Here is a 24,832-nt window from a genome sequence, read left to right on the forward strand (position 1 = left end):
GTTTCCCTGGAAAATGCTGCACCTCAAACTTAAACAGCTGTTAGTGGGTCACACGAGCATTCACCTCTGTTTGCATGCATCCATTGTAATGGAACATTGTCTGTGACCAACAAAAAGTCTTGTACCAATAAAAAATATTTTAAGAACTCCACTGCCCACTTAATTGTCAAGCATGCCAGCTCTACTGTGAATACTTGTGCTCACTGGGCAGTCATTTACAGCTAAGGGGGAGGATCGGCTTATCCTCTCCATCTACCTCTTGGGAAAGGATTGCCCTGAATCCTCGCTCAGAGGCATCAGTCTGCAACACAAACGGTTTTGTAGAATTAGGAGCTTGCCATAAACATAAGGGTGTTAGACAATGTGCATAAATAACTGAAAAATTTATCCCATGCAATCATAGATCAAGCAGCCCCTGCATGTGGTGACCCCCAATGTCATTCTCCTCTCCATAACTCCCCCCCTCCTCCTCCTTTCCTACAGCACAGGTCAGAGCTTATCAGGAGCTGAACTATTACAGAGCGCAGGAGCTTTTAGTAACTTACTAGCAGCTGAAGACTAGAGACGCTCTGCACATTCTGCCTGCTCCCGCCTTCTTCAGCGATCTCAGTCCTGCACTGAGCCGGTGCGCGGTGACGTCATCTGTGCACCGGCGCAGTGCACCACTGGGAACGCGGAAGCCCTGAGAGGCTTCAGTCAGCAGACTATTTTAACGGGGACTGGGAACTATAGAACTATAACTACCGATCGTGATCTACCGGCGGAAGGCCCGCGATCGACCGGTAGATCGCGATCGACCTTCTGGCCACCTCTGATTTAGGGCATATTATGTATCACATTGTTGGAGAAAGATCATGAATTTATAAATACAGACAAAAAATCAAACATGTTCTATTTGTTAATTCCCAGGCAGGAGAAGATCTAGTACAGCATGTAAGTTTTCCAATCCATTCTGCTATCTCCGACTTTAGTGAGCAGACGTAGGTGAGAGGAGGAGAGGGCACACTGATGGAAAGTGAAGCCGGCTACAGTGATATCACTAGTCTGTGGTGTCTGGTGCTACACGTAGCATTGCGGGAGGTGGAAATTCGCCACCCGATGTTCAAACCTGCACTGGCAGACCGAAAGAACTGGGGGAAGAACAAAAACATAAAAAGCAGAAATACAGCTTGTAGATCCCCGTATCCTCTGCTGCCCACCGTTTTCTGTGAGAGAAGGTCGGTGAGACAGGCGGGGTATGCTGGTAGAAGGGACGATACTTGTTACCTAGCACGGCGCCCATCGCATCGTATACCATAAGCCTAAATGCGATGCAACCCGATCTTGTACAATAAAAAATCGTATGGCATACAATGCGATGGTATACGATTTTTAATTGTATAAGCACCCTAATGAGTGCTTCCAATGTTAAAAGCACCCACACTATCAACGCCAACCCGAAGTGGCGTGGAGTTGTTTCTAGATAGTGTGGCGAGCGGAATACATGTAAAGTAATACGCGTGCGCTCGCCACGCTTTTGGGCTCGGTGGCTCCCTGCGCTCGGCACACTATCTAAAATCAACTCCACGCCGACGTGGATAGTGGGGGTATGAAAAGGTCGGAGGACGCGTACCGCTGCGCTCGCCATGCTTCGGATTGGTGTTGATAGTGGGGGTTGCGTGGGGGTGCATTTAACATTGCAAGCACCCATTAGGGTGCTTATGCAATTAAAAATCATATAGTGGGCCCATTTAACATTGCAAGCACCCATTAGGGTGCTTATGCAATTAAAAATCATATAGTGGGCCCATTTAACATTGCAAGCACCCATTAGGGTGCTTATGCAATTAAAAATCATATAGTGGGCCCATTTAACATTGTAAGCACCCATTAGGGTGCTTATACAATTAAAAATCATATTATCATATTGCATCGCATGCGGCTATATGGCATGCGATGCGATACGATGCATAAAATGCCATACGATCTAAATCGTGGGCGCCGTGCTAGGAAACAAGTACTGAAGGGACAAAAGAAAATGAATGTACTGGAGACACTGGCTGTGTGCGGTGTTAGGTCAGTGCTGATGTCCGCACATTGCAGCGCTGAGATGCGCCGCCAGCAGGTCTCCTGCACACCAGAAAGGGGAAAAGATACCTGGGAAGCAAGGTGCGCTGCAGCCTGAGAGGTCAATGAGCAGTTCCCTCCGCACCGGGGAGCTGCATGTTGAAAGAGGATGCATTTCAGCACGTGGGCTTAATCACTCTAAGCCTAACCGCATTGTGCGCCTAGTTCAGTATAAATAGCAAGATTAATTGGCATATTAGGAACACTTGTAGGTAAATTGATGTGGTTTCAAGGTTGCTGAAGGAGGACAAAAAGCCCATTCGGTTTTTAAGCAAATAGATTAATTTCATTTTGGCAAAATTTTTAAAACCCCTAAGGGTAGAAGATTAAGAATATTATTTGGCAAAAATAGTCATTAAAAAAAAATACACCACACAAAAATCATTAAAAAAACACCCAAGTCCTGAAAAATGGCACCATATAACATTGGATTTTTTTTAGATTCAAAGAGCAAAAAAAATACTCACCAAGTAAGTAATGCTTTTTAGAGTAATAATATTGTTCATCTGCAGATCATTTAGTCTTCCAGGAGTAGCAATAACAATATCTACTCCCTTTGATACCACATTTATCTGGTTTTTACGATCGCCACCACCGTAAATGCAAATGCTAAAACATAAGAAGGAAATCACACTAAACATCAGCGCATGAAATGTCAATGTTTATAATATTGGACAGTAATAGTATATCAGGTAATAAATAACATCAAGGATAAACTTAAAAAACAGTTGTATATACAGGGACCCGGGGGTATTAATCCCGGGTCCCGACATCTGTGACCCAGCCTGTTTGAGTTTTGCTCACCTGTATATCGGCAGGACGAAATCAATGTCTGGCCTGCCGATCAGAAAAAAGGGGACATGTACGCGTTAACAGCCGTGGATTGTCGAGATCCATCCGTGATCATGAGAATTAATGGCTTCTCACGCCAAAGTAGGCGTCTGCCGCTATTTCCCCCATCGGAAATAGTGGCTGGGATTGAATATCCCCCTTAGTGTTAAGTTAAAGATAACCATGTTTGAGTACAGATTGAATTATTATATCAATCAATGTGATTTAACAGTCAACTGTGTTCCAGCATTGATATCATTAAAATTTGGACTGTAGTGGCGGACTTTGGGAACCTCTGTCCTAGGACATCTCATCTCTCTTACAATGTCTAGAAAATGAGCCTTCAACAATCAGATCAAAATACAGCAAAAATCTTACTGAATATGCATATCATTTCCTGCATCATTTTAGGATTAAATAACACAAAATAGTTCTCGAATGTGTATGCAGCATTCACTCAGTCATAAAATTGCCGCTTTGTTGGTTTAATTAATAACACATATGCATTCATTACTGTCTTGAATGCTAGCAGTACATTCTATGTTTGAATTGGAGATATATGTCCTAATCTGAAGTATATTTTATGTCGCCAGTAATGACAGTACAAGTTTATGCTGCCATCATTAACCCTGGTGTGGTACCATGAAAATAGTTATGTTGCTAGTATCATGGGTCTATGCACAACACTTCATGTGTGAGTTTCTGATTATCATTATCACTGTAGGCCTAACTTTTACTGCTGGCATTGGCTGCACAACCATTTTCTGTTCTCTTCGCACACAAAGTTGTTGCACTCCTTACAGACAAATTTGGTTTTCTTGTCCTTTGACCTGGGACAAATGTAACATCTCTTCCGCTGTCCAGCACGACCAGAGGACGCTGCGGCTGCAGCGGTCCTCGCAGCCGGACACCTACTAACGGAAGGAGGCAAGGCCTTGAGACAAAGCCTCCGGGACAACATTCACCCGTCCATCGCACTAAGGTCAGGACTGACCTGGGGCGAAATAGGACCGGCTAAGAGGAAGATAAGGCATCAGAGCACGGTAAGAAGCAGTGCAGCGGGACGCCGCACACTGCTGAAACCCAGCATTGACTATACACTAAGGTACCACTTCAAGACTTGAGCATTTGAGTACCGGTGCTCACCAGCAGCACAGCTGCCAACACATCACAACCAAGACCCTGAGAGACATAAGCCAATTGGTTTATGGTATAAAGGGGTCTGTTGATCCCCCGAGGGGCTCTCATTGGTCCATTTGTGCACCAAGACTTTGCCCCCACACCCATCAACCCCATATCGCAATTTAATTATAAATAAACAGATTTTATTTAAACATACTGTCACATGTACATTTGTTTTTGCATTAGACAGACACACACAGGGGCAGCGCTCAAGCCCACCCATTGCTCTGTATACAACCCAACTCACAGGGGTTAGGGATACCCCAGTGGCTGAGCAGCGCTCCACAATCATTTCCAAGGTGAGCGCAGTACACCCCATCTTTGCTATGTCCACCATTAGTCTAGGAATTCCAAAGGTTGCAAATTTTTTGTAAAAAGGGAAACTTCATAAAAAAACAACCTGGGGGGGGGGGGGGATCTGCACTCACTTTTATGATGAAGAAAGAAGGTTCATTTTTTTTTTTAAAGAAGCCCAGTTTCTCAATCCCAGCCACCAAATTCCCCCAACAGGTAATGTTTAAGGACTTCTGTAAGTTGAAGCACATGGGATAATTACTGTCCCAGCAAAACAGATTAACTCATCTGTGCATGAATAAAGATATCCACAAAACATTACCTGTTGGCGGCATTGAGGACTGTAGCTGAGAACCCATGATTTAAAGCATCTCACATCATACCCTCCAACATAACCCATGTCATTACAAAATGCTCTGCTCCTAGATTTCCCTCTTAACCCTTTGAGTGCCAAGTGAATTTGTCAAAATAGGTGTGAAAACTGCCAAGCAAACATTTTTATTGTAGCGTAATGACCTGTAATGTTTACATTACATAGGAAATATAAACTTTCTTACACATTTTTTTTTTTTTAATTTATATAACAAATGTGAGCAACGCTGGAATTTTTAGCAGATATTTTGCACATCTCATGTTTAATCTATGATTGCTATCACCTACTGTATGTTAAAACACTTCATCAATTAACTATTTCAACACAGGTGATGGCAATCAAGTCCAGGAGTAGAGAATTTTGTACCAAATGGAATGGGCCATGTTGGAGGGTGTCAGATCACCATGCAAAATACCCATTTCACATCAACTGCGAGCCCCCTCCCGCGATTCGCAGGACCCCTGCATCCTCCCCTCCCGCGATTCGCGGGACCCCTGCGACCCCCCTTCCCGGCATTAAAAGGGCCCCCCGCGACCCCCCCTCCCGCGATTCACGGCACCCCCCCCCCTACTGTGATTTGCGACCCCCCTCCCGCAATTCGCGCCGCCCCCTCCCGCGATTCACGGAACCCCCCGTAGCGCCCCCCTCCCGCGATTTGCGGGCCCCCTCGGCACCTCTCGCGATTTGCGACCGCCCCGTAATTCACACATTCGGGGACCCCCCCTCCCGCGATTCATGTCCCCCTCACGCAATTCACGGCACCCCCCATACCCCCCTTCCTGCGATTCGGAACCCCCCACGACCCCCCCTCCCGCGATTCACGGACCCCCGCACCACCCCCCTGCGCCCACCCTCCCTTGATTCACGCCCCCCTCATGCAATTCACGGCAACCCCCCACACCCCCCCTCCTGCGATTCGCAGCCCCCCCACGACCCCCGCCTCCTGCGATTCATGACCCCTCCCGTGATTCATGGACCCCCGCACCACCCCCCCTTGACTCACGGCACCCCACGCGCCCCTCCCGCAATTCACGGACCTCCGCAACCCCCCCTCCCGCAATTCACTAACCCCGACAACCCCCCTCCCGCAATTTGCGGACCCCCCTTCCCACGATTCAAGCCCCCCCGCGCCCCCACCCACGATTTGCGGACCCCCGCCCCCTCCCGCTAACTGCGGATCCCCACACACCACCCCCCCTCCCGCAATTTGCAGACCCCCCAGACCCCCTTCCGGCAATTCCACCCCCCAGCGGACCACCGCGGCCCCCGCATTTCACGTACCCCCGTGACAATGGGGGATCCTGTACCACCACAAGCAGGTACCGCCCCTAGGTGGGAAATCCGGACCTGGCTGCCGCACTGCAGGTTTCCCCACTGCCCTCTGCACCAGCGCCACAACTTTTATCAATGTCTTGCCCACATACCACTATTATACAGCCTCCTGCTCTCATGCACGCTCACTCCCTCCCAGTGGGAGGAGACGCTCACCCACTGCCGGGAGCTGCATACTGTCCCCCACCCTCCTCCAGTTCTAGGGATGCCCATCGACCATCAATGATTTTCAAATAATCGATGGTTTATGGCCGATGTTGAATACTTTTGCCATCAATGTGGGAGGACACTGCCCTGCCTCCTGTTCTCCTGCCCCGTAACTTCTGCCAGTGGAGACCCGCTCACCCTGTGTTGCCCACATTCTCCTATCATGCTTTACCGCCCAGCCTCCTGCTCTCATGCACCCTAACTCCCACCCAGTCGGAGGAGACACTGACTCCTGTATTTCTGTGCTGCCACGCTGGACCCTCACCCACTGGCAGAAGCTGCACAGTGTCCACCACCCTCTTTAGTCCCCCGTATGCCCACACACCCCTATCACTACCCAGCTTCCTGCTCTCCTGAACCGTAACTTCCACCACTGGGTAATCGCTGACGCTGTGTTGCTCACATACCCCTATCATGCCTCATAACCCAGCCTCCTGCTCTCATGCACCCTAACTCCCACCCAGTAGGAGGAGACACTGACTCAGGGCCACCGTCCGGTACTCCTGTGCTGCCACGCTGGACCCTCACCCACTGCCAGAAGCTGCAATACAGGGCATCTTTCATACAATTCTAACCATATTTCTCACAATACAAATGTTCACAAATTAAGGGGCGTAGCCCCTTACGCCGGTGTGAAGAGCGCCCGTAGGGCGCGATGAATCACCTAGTTCATTATAAAAAGGGAAATTCTTCTAAATGAATATGTTTATGGACATCAACATTACTACTTTGATTGCTAGTAAATAACATAAATGTCAGCTCAAATTATTATTACATACGCTAAAGGTGAGCTATTTATTTAAATTAGAACCATACCTTTCAAATCCTTTATATTTGTACTTTGAACACTCCGACTTCACCTGAAGAGCTAATTCACGGGTTGGTGCAAGAACTAACATACCAGGTCCCTCACGCTGATTCCTGGGTCTAATGGGGGAGATTTGATAATCAGTTACATTATAATACACACACGGAGATATATTCATTATATTTTACACAAACGCATTCAGTGAAAAATTTAGATGTAAAATCTGCTCATAAGAAATGTGGGCCAATATAAAAAAATAGTTCTAAATAATGTAAACACCAGGAGTATCCTGAGAACTACAGATAAATATCACATCTTTTTTTAAATCAGCGGCGAGAGCTGTCTGTCAGCACGGACCCCCTGCAAATTCTTGCCGTTCTCCTGATGTAGGCACGAAGAATCCGAACCACATCCAAAGATGTCGGCACCTCAGACTGAGATCCACTAGCAGGAACCACAATTGGTTGGTTCACGTGGAATGCTGACACTACCTTGGGAAGAAAATGCAGGTTAGTGCGTAATTCTGCCCTGTCTTCATAGAAGATCAAATAAGGGCTCTTGCAGGTTAACGCCCCCAGCTCAGAGACCCGCCTAGTCGATGCCAAGGCTAATAAGACCACCGTCTTACACATCAGATATTTCAAATCGATTTCCTCCCACGGTTCGAACCAGGAGGAACTCAGGAACGTCAGAACGACATCCAAGTCCCATGGTGGAGTAGGGGCCACAAAAGGAGGCTGTATGTGGAAGACGCCTTGTAGGAACGTCTGCACTTCAGGTATATTAGCCAGCTTCTTTTGAAAAAAAGACAGACAGTGCAGATACCAGCACCTTTAAGGAGCCTAACCGTAGGCTCAGATCCAAGCCAGATTGAAGAAATCTGAGGAGTCTCTCAAGTTTAAACTCCGCTGGAGCAAACTTCCCTTGTTCACACCATCCTACATATCTCCTCCAGATATGGTGGTAATGTGCAGCCATTACCGGCTTCCTAGCACTCGTCATGGTCTTGATGACTGATGTGTGAAATCCTTCTGTTAGGATTTGCCGCTCAACCTCCAGGCCGTCAAACGAAGCTGCTCTAAGGCCTGGAAGACGCACGGACCTTGCATGAGCAGGTCTCTTTGCAGGAGGTAGACGCCACAAGTCCCTTTGAAGACTTAGAAGATCTGGATACCACGATCTTCGTGGCCAGTCCGGAGCCACTAGAATGACCTCGGCTCCGTCTCTCCTTATCTTCCTTAGCACCCGAGCCATGAGGGGAATCGGTGGGAAGACATAAATCAGGCTGTTGAACGCCCACAGTATGGAGAGGGCGTCCACTCCCTCTGCCTAAGGGTCTCTCGCCCTGGAGAAGTACCTGGACACTTTCCAATTGTGTCTTGATGCCATCATGTCTACTAGTGGGGTCCCCCACCGAGCCACCAGAGCACTGAACACCTGGTGGTGTAGACTCCATTCCCCGGGGTGAAGCTCGTGGCGACTGAGGAAGTCGGCTTCCCAGTTGTCCACCCCGGGTATGAATATGGCAGATAGAGCCTGACAGTGACTCTCTGCCCAGGACAGGGTCTTTGTTGCTTCCTGCATGCAGGACCTGCTTTTGGTCCCGCCCTGCCTGTTCAGAAACGCCAAAGTAGTGGCATTGTCTGATTGGATGCGGACCGCATGCCCGCTGAGGAGAGGGGCCGCCTCCAGGAGTGCATAATACACAGCACGTAATTCCAAGTTGTTGATATGGAGACGTGTTTCCCAGAGGGTCCATTTGCCCTGAAAGGACTGACCCATGGTCATGGCACCCCATCCCAGGAGGCTCGCATCCGTGGTGACTAAGACCCAATTTTGGATGCCCATCCTTCGCCCTGCCAGCACCACTGTAGTGACAGTCTCGTCCGAGACGACAACACAATCTTCCGATGCATCTGGAGATGTGAACCGGACCACTTGCTCAGGAGATCGAGCTGGAAAATCCTGCTGTGAAACCTCCCGAATTGTAGGGCCTCGAAGGAGGCCACCATTTTTCCTAAAAGGACAATGCACTGGTGCACTGACACCTGGGGGGTTTTCAACAAGTCTGTGACCAGCTGTTGAATGGCCACAATCTTTTCTTGTGGCAGGAACACTCTCATGAGAGCCGTGTCCAACACCATCCCCAGGAACTGGAGTCTCTGAGAAGGGATCAGAGAGGACTTTGCTAGGTTCAGGAGCCAACCGTGACCCGACAGGGTCTGTCTGGTAATCTGTAAGGCTGCCTGCAGCTCCTCCGACGACCGCGCCTTTACAAGCAGGTCGTCCAAGTATGGTATAACACAAATCCCTTGCTTCCTGAGAACCACCATCATCTCCGCCATCACCTTGGTGAATATGCGCGGGGCTGAGGACAGGCCGAACGGCAGTGCGCGGAACTGATAGTGATCGTTCAACAGCGCAAACCTCCGATATTTTTGCTGAGGTGGCCAAATTGGGATGTGAAGGTAGGCATCCTTCACATCCAAGGATGACAAGAACTCCCCTTCCTCCAGTGCCGCTATCACGGCCCGCAAGGACTCCATCTTGAACTTGGTTACAGTAAAGAATGGGTTCAGGGATTTTAGGTTCAGTATTGGGCGAACCGACCCGTCCGGTTTTGGGACAACAAATAAATTTGAATAATAACCCTGCCCCCTTTCTAGGGGAGGGACCGGAGTTATTACTCCGGCCTGTACAAGTTTTTGGATTGCGTGCTGCAATACCATCTGGTCCACTGGGGTTGCTGGAAGGCCTGATTTGAAAAACCTGTGAGGTGGCTGTTTCGCAAATTCCAGCTTGTAGCCGTGCGAAATAAGACCCCGTACCCAAGGATTGGAGCACGAGGCTTCCCAAACATGGCCGAAGAACGCCAGTCTGGCTCCCACCTCGACCGGAGCTATAGGTGGATCCCCACCGTCATGCTGTAGGTTTACTTGCAGCTGCCCTGGATGGCCGCTCTGTGTTGGCCGAAACAGCAGGCTTCCTGAATTTACCTCGGGAGCCTCTTGCTGCATTGGAACCACCCCTAGCTTTTGGGCGGAATTTACCGGTCCGAAAGGACTACTGGGTTTGTGAAGGAAAAGGACGCTTGGGCGCTTGTGGGGTCGATGGCAGGAAGGTGGACTTCCCTGCTGTGGCTTTAGAGATTAACTCATCTAAATCGCTGCCAAACAACCGTTCGCCTGTGAAGGAAAGGTTTTCAACGCTCCGTTTGAAGTCAGCGTCAGCCATCCATAGCCGAAGCCAGAGGGATCCGCGACCCAATACCGCCATGGCTGAGTTACGGCCGTTAATGGGACCTAACTCCTTCTGCGCCTCACACAGAACCTTAGCTGTGTACTGAATGTGGTGTAATTTTCAGACACCTGCGCCACTGTCATATCACCCTTATCAGAGTTGCATGCATTAATAGCAACTGCACCGTTAGTGCTTTACTAATCACCCTTGTTAAGCGCAATTGTGAATCTCAGTAATTAGAATCACACACACAATCCACAGTGGTTGTTGGTCAGGGATGCGCTGAGGATTAGAATAATCACATTGCTTCTCCAAGGAGGAAAGCAAGCATCAACTACACCATTGAGGTGAGGACACCTTCTCCAGCCTTGTCTTATATGACTGGATCAAGCAGACTCCTGGGAGTCTACTTAATGCCCCCCAATAGGTTAAGGGGACACCTCGTGACAAGTCACTTGTGATAAGGAAGCATTTTTGCACCGCCTGCAGGTTAACTTTCTCAACATGTTGGAGAGAGAACCTTTCCACCCAGACACATTGACACAGACTATATATGACAGTGTGTAGTAGGCATTATGTGAAGCATTTACCATTTCAGTGTCTGCACCCTAGCTATCAAGCCAGTGTGATAAGGACACAGAGACACTGACACTTTTACCACAGCTCTCTTGAGCTGGTAATGCAGTACATACAGCACCACCATAATATATATATATATATATATATATATATATATATATATTTACATATAATATGTCAATTGAAGTGTACCCAAGGTAACACTTAATAGCGCTAGTAGTTATCTGCAGATTCCCTGCCCTGGCATTTTCGGCACCCAGGGAAGGAGCAGTTTTTGGCGCTTTCTGTCTCAATGGCGCTTTAGTTATAGTGCAGAGGCAGTCCCTGTATGCAGGTGACCATGCGGTTCGAGGTGGACACCGCAGTCGCCATATTCATGCTGCACGCAAAACCGGGGACTCACATGAGGGGACCCCGTTTTTTAATGTTGCTGGCCTTAACACAGCACTTAGTGACAATATCTGTGCTGCTCACATGTTTGAGCTTGTTTCACTGCAGAGCAGGAAACCCTTCCCCCATCACCCAAGCTGCACACAAGTGTCATGTTACAGTGTGAGGCTAGACAGTGTGATGTCTGCTAATAGCAAGTGGGGTATAGCACAGAAATAAGGGGACCAGTATACTTTAACTGCGCACATTGTGAGGTGCAGGTTACAGACATACATATACTGTACATGTAATACATGCAGATTATACACTATATAATAGGGCTAACACTCTTACAGAGATAGCGCTTTTAATAGCTGCAGCACATATACTGGAAAGTGTCATGTGCCTTCTGCCCTCTGCAACACATACACTGTGGAGTCTCATGTGTTGTCTGATGGCTGCTCCTGTTAGCATGTAGCCAAAAGCGCGCCCACAGAGTCCTGGTCCCGCTCTGGGTAAGCTCCGCCCAGCGTGATGGCGCCGGAGCTTACCTGCATTTTTATACTGGAACTGACATTGAAAAATGTCCAACCCATGGTAAACTGCCCTGGACAGTACAGGAGGCAAAACCCTGTTCCAGTGTAGGCAGGGGGTTGCACGGTCCCTGTGCAGGGCACCGCCGATACCGGCGCCGCCATCTTGCCGCACAGTCACCCGGGGACCCCACGGCGGGGGACCCTGGGGTAGTACTCACCACACAACGTCTTCAGACTGGACTAGGGGTGTGCGGCATGCCAGGGGTGTGCGCGCTGCAGCGCAATGCCCGCGGTAACATCACCCAGTGGACAGTGGTCTTGTGGCAGGGACAGCTCGGTACCATGAAATGGCCTACAGCTGAACCCTTCCCCCAGTCTTCCACGACGCAGGACTGCTGTTGAGTCCAAAACAGCAGTCCCAAAATAATAAAATAAATTAAACAGAAGAAAAACTCTCTGGAGCTCTTCATGACATGTGCTTCTCCTGAGGCACATTTTCTTAACTGACTAGAGGAAGGGGAGCAGAGAGGAGGAGCCAGTACACCCAGTGTAAAAGTTTATAGGTGCCTGTCTCCTACGGAAACAAACCCTCTTTATCCCCAATCGTTATGAACGAATTCCCTGTATCCCATAAGAATGTAAGAGAAATATTGTTATTAATAAAAAATTGTGTTTATTGTACTGGGTGTAACTGGGCCTCATAAAAGGAGCTGGTGATTTATTCACTGACTCCTATTGCTACATACTTCTATGTCGGTTTGTTTCTACCCAGTTTGGTTTATCACTGTTTCCAATGGTAAAGCGCAACGGAATATGCTGCGCTATATAAGAAACTGTAAATAATTAATAAATATTTCCTCAAACAGCGAGGCTCGCGGCTAATGCAGGGAACCCGCTGCGTTTAGCCTTGAACCTCGCTGTTTTAGCAGCTGCATACGCCATTCCCCCCCCCCCAGCTCCAAAAACCTAGCGAGGGGGAAACGGCATGTGCATGGGATCAGTTGAATACTGACCCTGCTCGCTGTCACTGTCTGCAAAAAGCATTGAATAAACCCTAAAGATTCTAATAGAAATGTACATAATGAGAAAAGGAGACAAGATGTACATGGACACATCTGTAAGCACACAAGATGTTTTGTAATGCACAAAGCAGATAGAGGCACACACTGAGAAATTGGCCAAACTAAAAGAACTGGGACAGTGGTACAAAAGGTGCAACTCTGTTTTAACTATATATAGATAAAGAAGAGACAAGAATATAAGTACATACATGTGAAACAACGAGTCCCAATTTACATTAAAGCAATTTAGCAACCTTACATTGGTTGAAGATCTAAGTGTATGAATCCTGGTAGTAAATATGCCAATGTTTTTCCTGTGCCTGTTTGTGCAATCCCAATAAGATCCATTCCTTGGAGGATGATTGGCCATGCCTGGAGCTTTAAAAAACAGAGAGGAGAAAAGGCTGGTAAAAACAATGCACATACTTGGAAAGAGAATTTGTTGGACTCACTGTTCAATCTATTTTTCAGGACTCATTGGGGAACACTAGTATACCTTTTGATTGTAAACTAGTAGTATGAACAAAATTCAAAGTCTCATTTTTGGCTAATTAAAAATGATTAAAAAAAATTTGAAGTGGTTAAGTAGTCACTAAGGGGGTTGGCCAAGGAGTTTTGAACCAAGTCCTAACATTTTACAAAAAAAACGTAGATTTTTTTAATCTGCTGCGAGGGTGTGAAAAATTTTTCACGATGAACCCTATGGAAAATGATCGCATGCTAGCATTTGGATAGATGCAATAAAGTGGGTCACAAAAAAAGATGCGTTTTTGCATCTCCCCCCACCCCACAAATTGGGTTATCACAGCTAACTAAATATCCCCAATATACTTTGATGGCAGATAAGAACCTCTTTCCCATCTGAAGTGTACCCGAAACCATAAATAAAGGCATTCCTCTGTTCTGGAATAAGGTTATACATAAAATGAACAGATTGAACAGGCAAAAATTTGTGAATGATGCTTTGAAGATGTACAGTATCCAAGTCTAAGTGGAAAAGTCTGGTTGTTTTACCTGGTAAAACTGAGCCCACAACTGGGTACATCTGCAACATAATCAATGTTCCCCCTAAAAAACAGTGCAATTTCTACACAAACTAATGATTGAATGTTATTATTTGTTGGTACTACTCAAACACTCCAATTAACTAGATCCAATATCTGTAAAACCTCCAACACATGGAGCAAAAACTTTGTACGTTTTGAACGAGATTGCATCCCATCTATTTCAAAACGCATGTGATGTGCTAAAGCACCATGCGTTTCGAACTAGGTGCCATGCAATCTAGTTAAAAAAGCATGGGCAACACATACATGCTGTACAATGGGATGTGCACGGGAGCGTGTGTCGCAACCACCCATCACACTGTGTGTGGGTGGTTTATAACTGTAATAAAATGCACAGCAGACAAAAAACAATAAATAAATAAATAATAATCAGCTCTTTGACCAAGCTTTGCGTAATTACCTGAATTGGAGTGGGTCTCTCAAACCCAGCATTTTTTATAGCAGACATAACTTCTGGATATGGATGGAATGCATCTTGAAAACTACGAATTGGATTGGGAATTGGCCTTCTATCGCCTTCTTTTAAGTCTTTACATATAATATTATTGTTTTCCTTCCTAAAACAAGATTGTTAACATTGTCAAGAAAACAAATAAAGTCATAGAAGGTTCCTATACTTGTGGTGATTTAATTTTTGGAACTCAAGAACCAAAAACCCTGCAAGGCAGCACTTATAGATGTTAACCAAATATACTATACTATATTAAGTATGAACAGGGTTTAATGTTGGATTTGGCCACTTCTAAGGTTCCAACCATCTCTCAAATGGATTTATTATTTATTTATTTGAAAGCTCCTTCGAACACATGTTGTGTCACAGCAACAGCTTCCAAATGCAAATACCACACTTGAATTTAACTCCAGACCAGTTGCCAGCTTATTGGATGAAGAAATAGCAAAGGAATAGCACGGACCTATACATGGCACAGCTTTTGATATAACTGCCCAATTGCTTTTTGATCCATCAAAGAAAAAGGGGGGGGGGGGGGGGGTTACTATATATTAAACAGTTGTAATTAACGTTTATCCTCTACAGTTTATAACCATATTAACATTATATAACAAAATTAAATATGTTTTGTTAAACAGGTACATGTACATTTGGAAACTAAAATAAATGGCCATTTCACGTAATTGTATGCAACTACGTATCTGCAGAAACGGTTCACAATTGAAGAAAAAGAAAATATAGTAAAATTGAGGAAACAATACGCAGCACGTGAACTACAACCACTAAATTTGTAAGGTGTTGTGTCTTTTTGGCACAAAAAAGTATAGGTGTGTACATATGTATTGGTATGCCTAGTGTAAATTTTTCCTAATGACCATGTTTTACACATTGACAAAACAAGGTATTGTCAGCATAAAAAAAGTAGTTTTGTCCAATCTACATGTCATACCACTGCGCTCCTTATTAGGAAGATTAAAACCAGGATAAAATGTACCCTTTAAGTACATTGTATTTAGTTAATTATGCTTAGTAAAATAACATTATGAAAACTAACATTTTTTTTTAGAACTACCTTACTTACACAAATGTTCCTTTAGGTACCCATGAACTCAAAAATTATTGCGCATTTGTTTACATTTACATACTCCTTTTCCTGATTTGTAAATTTCATACCTTTAGATGCAAATACATGGGTTTTCTTTAATGTTAAATATTACCAGTTTACCATCATTCTCTCAGATCTAAATGCAAGATATACAAGTAGTATACATAGCATATAAAAAATAAAAAAAAGGTAAGCAACAAAGTTATATTAGGTTATTTAATTGGACAGTAAAATCTCAAAAAATATTTCCCCCATTGTGGGAAATCAAATCTTCATTTGTAATTGAAATATACTGGAGCTCTCTTGATATATACTCGTTTTCTGTTTACCCAACAGGACAGACCTGTTTAAAAATGTGATAGTTCTATAGAATTTATCATGAACTGATCAATTATAAGCGGGTTATTCCATATCTCAGTTGAATCAGGTGTTTAGACCACCCATCTCAGAGTTTTACTCATTTTGTTTTAGTTAAGAGAGGATGTCAAAACTATTTCTGGCAAATATTTCAACTGTCTGACAATTTGTTTATCAAATATCGATTTTTCAATGTATTAAATTATTTGCTAATAGTAGCTTCTTTATCTAGTTTATTAGAAGTATCACTGGTGTTTATCAAGAAAACTTTTACTGGTGTTTATCAAAAACTTTTCCTCCCAAATCCAAAATTCCAAACCAAATGACTATGTGCCTTTTGTTTTGCATTACAGTAAAAAGGCAAAATTTCAAAAAACACAACAGTTAGGTTAAAATAGAAGTAGAGATCCAATTAATTTTTTAGGTGCTTAAAACAAAAATGGTATACCTTGCTACTACAAGGTACTTTAATAGTGGAGAAAAAATAATAATGAAGTTGGCGTTCAATTAATGTTGTACCGAATACATAATTAACACAAAAAACTAAAATGAAACGGAAATTGAAAAACTTTACCATAACGTAAGTTGAGTCAACAATCAAATTTTTCCTGGTTTTAAATCTGTTTTAGCAGATGGCAGCAGAAAGTGTATACTGTCTTCCAGTACTTTCTTGGATAGTACACACTTCCGTTACACAGAGGACATGAATAAGAGGAACAAAACACTTATCTCTTAAAGGCCAAGCCAACACATTTGTTGATTGGTTTAATTTTAGGAAGTGTACCAGCACATCTTGTTCCTTTTCATTATACTGCATAATATACCCAATGTACCAGCTGTTATCGTACACTGCTGCTCTCTATGTTCTAGGTTGCAAATCACTTTTGTCTACATTTTTGTGACTTTGGTAGTAGTGACATTAATTCCTGTTCCTTTCATCTGATGAGAAATGATAGATCTGTAACTGATCATAACCAATAGACCGAAATCTGTGATGAGTATGTGTTCCTGCCGCAGTCTTCGCGGTTTCTAGATGGCTATGCAGCTTGGTTTTGCAGTGTTGTATTTTATCTATGATATAATATTATCATTTTTTATATATGTCTTAAATGAATTGTATTTTTTTAGAATAAATTTCACCGTGATAATTATTAATTGACCTCTGTGCAGTTTTTACATTGTACTGTTTCCTTCTGTGTTTCACAAAGGGGTTTGAGTAACCCCTTAAAAAACAGCAGCAGGTGGTCATATGATTTTTTTTAAACAAATTGTGGGCAAAGTTGAGGCCAAATTCTAACCAATATAGAGCGCTAGACTTTTTCTTTTTGTTTATTTGTATTTTATGCCATGTACATTTTCATTTGCTCAGGTCCCAAAGTAGGAAGGTCAAATCTACCTACACCTTGATAAAGGAGCCTCCTGGCTCAGAAACGTTGGTATATCCGCAGTCTGGTCTCCATTTGTTTTGAATGCCGCCGTCCCCAAGTACATACAATTATATATATATATATATATATATATAAGGTGCGTCTAAATTCCAGGACTGTATGTGCAGTTAATGAATGAAAATGTGTAGGAACGCGTCATCATGCGGATGTGATAGCGTAACCAATGATAGCGTAACCAATGAGGCGCGAAGGTGGAACAAATGTGCAGTGATTGAGTCAGCATTTCCGGTTTGGAGAAGGTAAACGCAGGTGATTCATTAGAGCGCGTGTCACAGTCGGTGATGGAGCAAAGAGTGAATATCAAGTTTTGTTCGCAGAGTGAATCCTACGAGTTACTGAAAATTGCATATGGAGATGCTGCTATGTCCCGCTCCGGTACTTTCGAATGGTATGCACGCTTTCGCGATGGCAGGGAAAGCACGGAAGATGACCAGCGCAGTGGGTGACCCATCACAAAACAAACAGAAAATGAGGTTGCAAAAGTCTGCGCTTTGTGACTGCAGATTGCCGAAAGACCCTTAGAATGCTTGCGGATGAGATAAATATGTGCAAGGACACGGTGCACAAGATTTTGAGGGAGAATTTGGGAAAGAGAAAGATTTGTTCGCGGTTTGTGCCGCATTTTTTGACAGAAGATCAGAAGCAATGCAGAATAGAAGCTTGTGGGGACTTAATCGACACAGCTGACAGAGATCCGTCGTTTCTGCAATCGATCGTGACAGGCAACAAATCCTGGTGTTACCAGTTTGGCAAAACATGACATCGTAGAGGTTAATCATCCTCCGTATTCTCCTGATTTGTCACCTCCTGACTTTTACTTGTTCCCAAAACTTAGGACTGCTCTGAAAGGGCATCGATTTCAGGACGTAGAGGACATCAAGAAAAACGTAACCACTCAACTTCGAAGCATATCTTCAGAGGACTACGAAGCGTGTTTCCAGAATTTGTACCGCGTGCACAAAAGTGTGTGAGTGCCGGAGGTGATTATTTAGAGGACTATTAAACCTAGGTTTGTTTTTTATTATTCATTCCATTGTGTAACCCTAACAAACCACGTAGGTCGTAAGGAACAAAACTTGAATGCCTACAAAAAAAGTATTTGAAAGCAAGATAGAACTCTCATACAAAGGAATACTAATGTGATTGCTGACTCAGCTTAAGTTATGAACTCAAATTATGTTAAAGCTTTTACTTTTCACCATTTATTGTGTTAATTATGTATGCAGTACAACAATAATTGAACACCAAAGTTATTTTTTTCTCAACTTTTAAACAGAGTAGAAAGGTGATATCTAAAGTTGAGTTAACCTAAGGGTTATAGTGTTTGAAAAATGTGAGGCAAATAAGGTAATTTGGTTTGGATTTTTGGATATAGCAGGCAAAGTTACCTTAGGAGTCCAAATTTCATGGTGATACCTTAAAACCCCAGTGATACTTCTAAAACTGAATAAAGAAGCCATGACTAGTAAATTTAAGAAACTGAAAAATAAATATCTAATAAAATAATTGGGGGGGTGATTTGATTTGGAATGATCAAAGAGGCAAATTGTATACAAATGGGAAGTAGTACTACCCTTTACATAGGTTTACTTTGCTCCAGGTTTGTCATATATGTAAGCTTGAACTCATAACATGTAAAGTTTAAAGGTTTTGCTACAGTACATCAACTTATGGCCCACCTACCATATACACAAAGGTCATACAGAATGCTTAGGTCTTCACTTTTGCATGTGACCTACTGTAGGTAAAGTCATTATTTATATTGGTCTAATTTAACTAATTTAGACACTCTGTTGGTACAGTAGCCAGATTCAGGAAGGCACAAAAGTAATTTTGTGCCTGGAACAAACCATGTTGCTATGCAAGGGGAGTAAATGCATATATTGTTTTTGTGCAGGGTAAATACTGGCTGATTTTGAATGTAATCAACAGATTAGACCGCTTTATTTTAACACTGCAATTTACATTTTTTTGAACACACCCCACACAAATCCAACTCTCTCAATTGCCCCACAAGCAATGCAACATGGTTTTTCCCATTTGCATCTTTTTATGATTTGCAAACAAAGCTGGTGCTTGCAGCCAGTGGGATGCAAAGAAGGTTGTATTAAACCATATTACAAAATTGCATTTGTAAGTCTTGAACATAAAAGACCAACTCTGTGGTACAGGACAATTCTAGCTCCCTGCAAAACTGTGCATTGCATACATTTCCAACACATACTGTACATCAAGCTTTACAGTAGTCATAGAGCATGTTCAATGCACTTTCCAACATATATTGGGTAGCTATTAGACATATGTATGAATAAACTTATTCTCCAATATGTCAGATCTGCAAATTATAATTTACCTCCAATTTGTTACCTCGTCTTCAGACATTGATGCAACACTTGGAGATTCTTTGTAGAAAACTTTCCCAATTGGAGGCATGTCTTGAAAGACAGGGGAAAGTGTGAACAACAATTGAAATTTTTAGGCTAACACACACACTATGCTTACACAGCAACACACATGCAGCTCTATAAGGGTCACATTAAATACTTGTAATATATACCCAGAATGCCAACATTTTCTTTATATACACTAGGTAATGTAAGATCAAACCAAGAACCTTAGGAGCTGATCGGTGATAAAGCTATAAAATATCAAGGAACTGTATGTGGCAAAATAAGTGCAGAGAATTCGATTCCAGTTGAAAGGATTCATCTGGCCAAATCAGCATGGCAACAGCCGTGATTTTACACAATAGTGTTCACAGCCCCATATGGTAGAGAGCACTTTTAAGTTTATTTGGGATATGAGTGGACGAGGAGAGTGAGATCTGGTGCCGTTGCATCCTTAGCCTGGCCTTGAATTCCACCCTTCGATTTGAGAGTGGCTTGTCAAAATCACATTTAGATTGCAGTGTAAAAATGTATTTCTGAGCCGACAGGCGGTATTTCATGCCCTACCATCCACTAGGGCGTGGTGGCCGAATAAAAAAAGTGAAAAACCCCATGTTGACCTTCCCCATGTCACCTTAATGCAGTGGTAGCCAACTCGTTCTTGAGAGCTACCAACAGTTCACGTTCACCTAGCTGGAGCACAGATGGATTCATCGCTCACTGACACATTATAACTGATCCACAGGTGGAGATAATTACTTCACTTGCGATTCTGTGAAGAGACCTGGAAAACGTTAACTGTTGGTAGCTCTCGAGGACTGGAGTTGGCTACCCCATGCCCTAAAGCAGGCGTGTCCAACGTTGGCCCTCCAGATGTTATGAAACTACACATCCCAGCATGCTTTGCCACAGTTTTGCTATTAGAGAATGCTAAAACTACTGCAAAGCATGCTGGGATATGTAGTTTCAAAACATCTGGAGGGCCAACGTTGGACATGCCTGCCCGAAAGCATGTCGACCTCCCTGCATGTCGACCTAGTTGCGGTCTACCCAATGATCCATAACCGTAAAAATAACCCTTCCCAACATTTAGAAGCTACTGTCGTCAGGTTTGATGCGCAACTCATCCAATATGGCCGTGGGAGAACGTACATTGTGGATACACACTGAGCAGTGTAGGAAATACTCCAGTCCGATCTGCTAAACCAGATGGTAGATCACTGAAAGCATACCCAGCCTTAAGGAGCAAGTGGAGTCATGAATACCAGTTATGGTTATGCACTAGCAGTGTATGGTTTATAATAGCCAAAACTAGTTGCTGACAAGTATTATTTTACAGGGGCAGTACCAAACTTTAATAATTAGCTCAGAAAACTGTTCCCATTTTTCAGTACTGATCAACTACAAAAAACAATTAATTATTCGCATAATAGTGCTGTGGAGTTGGAAGACTGTACATCGTCAAAGTAAAAACTGGATATACTGTATAGATCTCTCTATCATTGCACATTTCTCAAGCACTCCTCCTGTTTAGTCGTATGCATCTCTGAACATATGAGCCTAATCATTATTTCACGGAAAAGAAAAAAAACTAAAAGAGACAATAAAGCGCTAAAAAAAAAGACCAGCACAGCAGAGTTTCTTCTTCTATGAATACACAAAGAAATACAAGAGAAAAAAAAATGAATAAAAACAGTGTCCCTTGTCCAGAATAAGCTTTGTGAACAGTGGTCATACCTATGGGAGGTTTTATCCAAATTTGGTATAGGTACAAAATATATTGCTTGGGTTAAACCAGTGGTTCCCAAACTGTTTTGAATCACGGCACCCTAGAGCATCAAAATGTTTTCAAGGCACCCCTAGGTCAAATGTTAATTATTGAGAAATTTAGAAAAAAAATATTCAAGTAAGTACATTGTGTGTATACAGTATGTCAAAGATATGTAGTGAGGGGCAGGATTTGCTCCTGTTTGTCCACATATATTATGATTGGCAGCCACCAGCACTAGTTTTGCCTGTTACATTGACCATTAATAATATGAATTGATCCTGGTCGACGAACCCAAGGCACCCCTGCAAGTGTCCTGAGGCACCCCAGGGTGCCTAGGCACACAGTTTGGGAACCACTGGGTTAAACTATTATACTCTGGTCCTGCTGCTAGGGTAACTATTAATAGATTCACTACTAACCCTTTGTATCTGAAGAGAGGGGCTAGGCAGGGATGTCCCTTGTCCCCTTAACATTTGCACTGGCCATAGAGCCACTGGCATGTCATATATACGCTTCGACTGATGTACAGGGTTTTGTGGTGTGGGGCAAGGAGTAAGAGATAGGACTGTATGCGGATGACAGATACTCTGGGATCTGCATTAATTGGGACAAGACGGTGGTGTTTTTGTTGCTTTTAACTACTCTTCAGCCGGATACATATACTTCCCCTTTACAATGGTGCAGTTTAAAGATTTTCCATTCCGAACTGATTATGTAGCCCTTATTTTGTCCCCACAGATTAACACTTTCTGCACACATAGCATTAAAGACCCTTTCTAGATCTAGGATTAAGGGTGGCTTAGCATTGCCCAATTTACTTATATTATTTTGCTGCGCAATTGGTTTAGCTGGGTGACTGGGTCAAGCCTGGAAATGATTGAAATCTCCCTATGGCCCTTTTAGGCAAAGTGGGTCCCTCGTTCTTGCCATTACAGTTTTTGTTAGCTCATACCTCCTTATTGTCTTTTGCTCCTCTTCTACAACAGGCTTATAGAATCTGTGCAGCAGTTGGAAATCTTATGGGATATTCGGCTAGTGATCCCTGTTCCCCTATATGTAAGAATTACAATTTCAAAGAACTTTGTACTCTGGAGGGTGGTTCAGGCTGGGTGTCCATTGAAATCACAGCAATAAGGTCAAATATTTAATGAGGGTGTTCTTCAATCATTTCAATCATTGGCAAATACTTATGGTATCCCCAGGAATTTTATTTACGGTTACCTTCAGCTCTATAATGCAGAGAAGGTGCAGTGCGGAACTGGCACTCTACAACTCTACAGTTCATGCACTAAAACGCAATATATGCCTTGCTGCAAAATGATTTTGTTTCTATACTCCTCTCCTTCTCTGAGACACATGGTCTGGCTGTGTTATGCACTAAATAGGTGATTGATCTGGGAGACCTTGATAATGAAGATTGGGACTATATTATCAGCTCGCCTAAGCATACCTAGGCTCGCTGACATCATCTCCAAGAGCTGGGACCACCAATCACCACGGTGGGGGCAAGCCCAGCACCCCTAGCCCACGTCCACGAGGGAAATGGATGCCGCACACAGGCATCTATTCACCTCCTCCCTGGCTATGCAGCTGTCTGCACAGGATGGCAGCGGAGGGTATGTGCGACCCCCCCCCAACCTCCATACTGACTGAAGGACGCTGCAGTCGGGAGGTTGGGTTCCCCCATTGGTGTAGACAAGCCCCGAGTCGGATGACCCAGGATACCCATCTACACTGGCCAACCACCCATTTTTTTTTCCAGGTACGCCATTTAACCCGCGGCTGACCAGGGTCAACAAGGCAAAAACCCGGGTTTTTGCGGTTGTGTAGAAAGGGTATTTTGGAAGAACTTACCATTCAAATCCCTTTCTCCGAGTCCATCCTGGTGACACAGCTCAACCATGGTATGTAGTGGGTCCGGAAGAGCCAAGGCACAAATGCTGCCTGCTGCATCCCAGAAAACTTTTAAAGAAGTTTTAACAACAAAAAAAATCTTAACTCTAAATCAGCTGCTGCACGCAGCCGCTTAACATATGCATTCACTCCTGTGGGCACCTAAAACAAACTGTAGTTTTCTAGGATGCAGCAGGGGAGGAACCTGCCTCTTAAAGTCATAGCAAAGGTGCCTTGGCTCCTCCGGACCCACTACGTCCCATGGTTGAGCTGTGTCACCAGGATGGACAGTACAGAAAGGGGTATTACTTTGGCCCGTGTATTTATTGCACGTTCCTGGATGGGTTCTGAAACGCCGTCCCATCTATCATGGGTTACACTAGTTAATATCACCATTTCCCATTACATTTTAATGTATACCAAATTTAAATGTGATAAAATATATGAAATTGTATTTGGTCTCTTTAAAGACTCATAGCTCTCTCTTAAACTGGCTACTTAATATGCCCTTTGTATACCAAATCTGGACTCTCTGGTGCTCGCCCGGTCATCTACACACTTACTTTATCTTATATGAATTCATTCTATTTTATTATTTATGATCTACTCTAATTAAAATTTGTTATAAGATGTATTGTACAGTATTTTCTACTCTCCAAATCCAACTGGATTGAAATGTGATATATCCGATGATATAATTGAGACTCTGCACTTTAGAATGTGTGAAATTCTTTGACAAATGTAATCAATATTATTTACCCAATTCAGGTGGATTGATTAAATTTATATGACAAAATCTGATGTGCCTGTCTGACAAATTCTTATGTGCCTGATGTGTAGGACACAATCCACAATCCGGTGCCATTGGGTATAACCAAGAGATTGTAAGAGATTGATCCTCCTGCACATAGGATAAATCTTGAGTAAATCAGGTCCAATTTGTTGAACAATAAATTGAACAAGTGTAAGGGGGCCTTAAGGGGGCTTACTTTTTAGAGGAGTAAATATTGTTTAAGTTTATATTACAGGTTGTTTGCTTTTGTTTTGAAAAATAAATCAATAATAAAAAATATATTTGGTACTCTTTACCTAGAACGGCGCCCATCGCGACCATCGAATGCACTAAAAAACGGGTGCGATGCGATGCCCGCAATTTCCCATAGGGATCAATGTTAAAAGTGAGATTGGACGCGATTTTAGTGTTCAATGCCCGCGATTTTTCCATAGGAAACAATGTTAAATGGGCCACAGAGCCCAAATAGTCACCCTAAAGTCTGAAATGGCCCCCACAATTGTTAACGCCACCCCACGATCAACGTCAACCCGAAGCGTGGCGAGCCCGCGAGGGGAGGCGGTATGCGTCCTCCGACCTTTTCATACCCCCACTATCCACGTCGGCGTGGAGTTGAGAATAGAATAGTGTGGCGAGCGCAGC

At 43.8% G+C, this 24,832-nt stretch overlaps 1 protein-coding gene across 2 annotated transcripts in view; it reads right to left on the reverse strand.

Annotated features, from left to right (window-relative positions):
* DDX43 (DEAD-box helicase 43) overlaps positions 1-24,832 on the reverse strand; it is an 85,760-nt gene that overhangs the window by 45,281 nt on the left and 15,647 nt on the right. For both annotated transcript variants that reach the window (XM_083177211.1, XM_083177210.1), the window contains exons 5-9: positions 19,700-19,781; positions 14,386-14,542; positions 13,178-13,296; positions 7,142-7,252; positions 2,574-2,715 (exon numbers count right to left, since the gene is read on the reverse strand). In XM_083177211.1, the coding sequence (XP_083033337.1) occupies positions 2,574-2,715; positions 7,142-7,252; positions 13,178-13,296; positions 14,386-14,542; positions 19,700-19,781 (611 nt within the window). The remainder of the gene's footprint in view (positions 1-2,573; positions 2,716-7,141; positions 7,253-13,177; positions 13,297-14,385; positions 14,543-19,699; positions 19,782-24,832) is intronic.

This window comes from Crinia signifera, chromosome 3, assembly GCF_055691185.1.
Source record: "Crinia signifera chromosome 3, ASM5569118v1, whole genome shotgun sequence".
Lineage (NCBI taxonomy): Eukaryota > Metazoa > Chordata > Amphibia > Anura > Myobatrachidae > Crinia > Crinia signifera.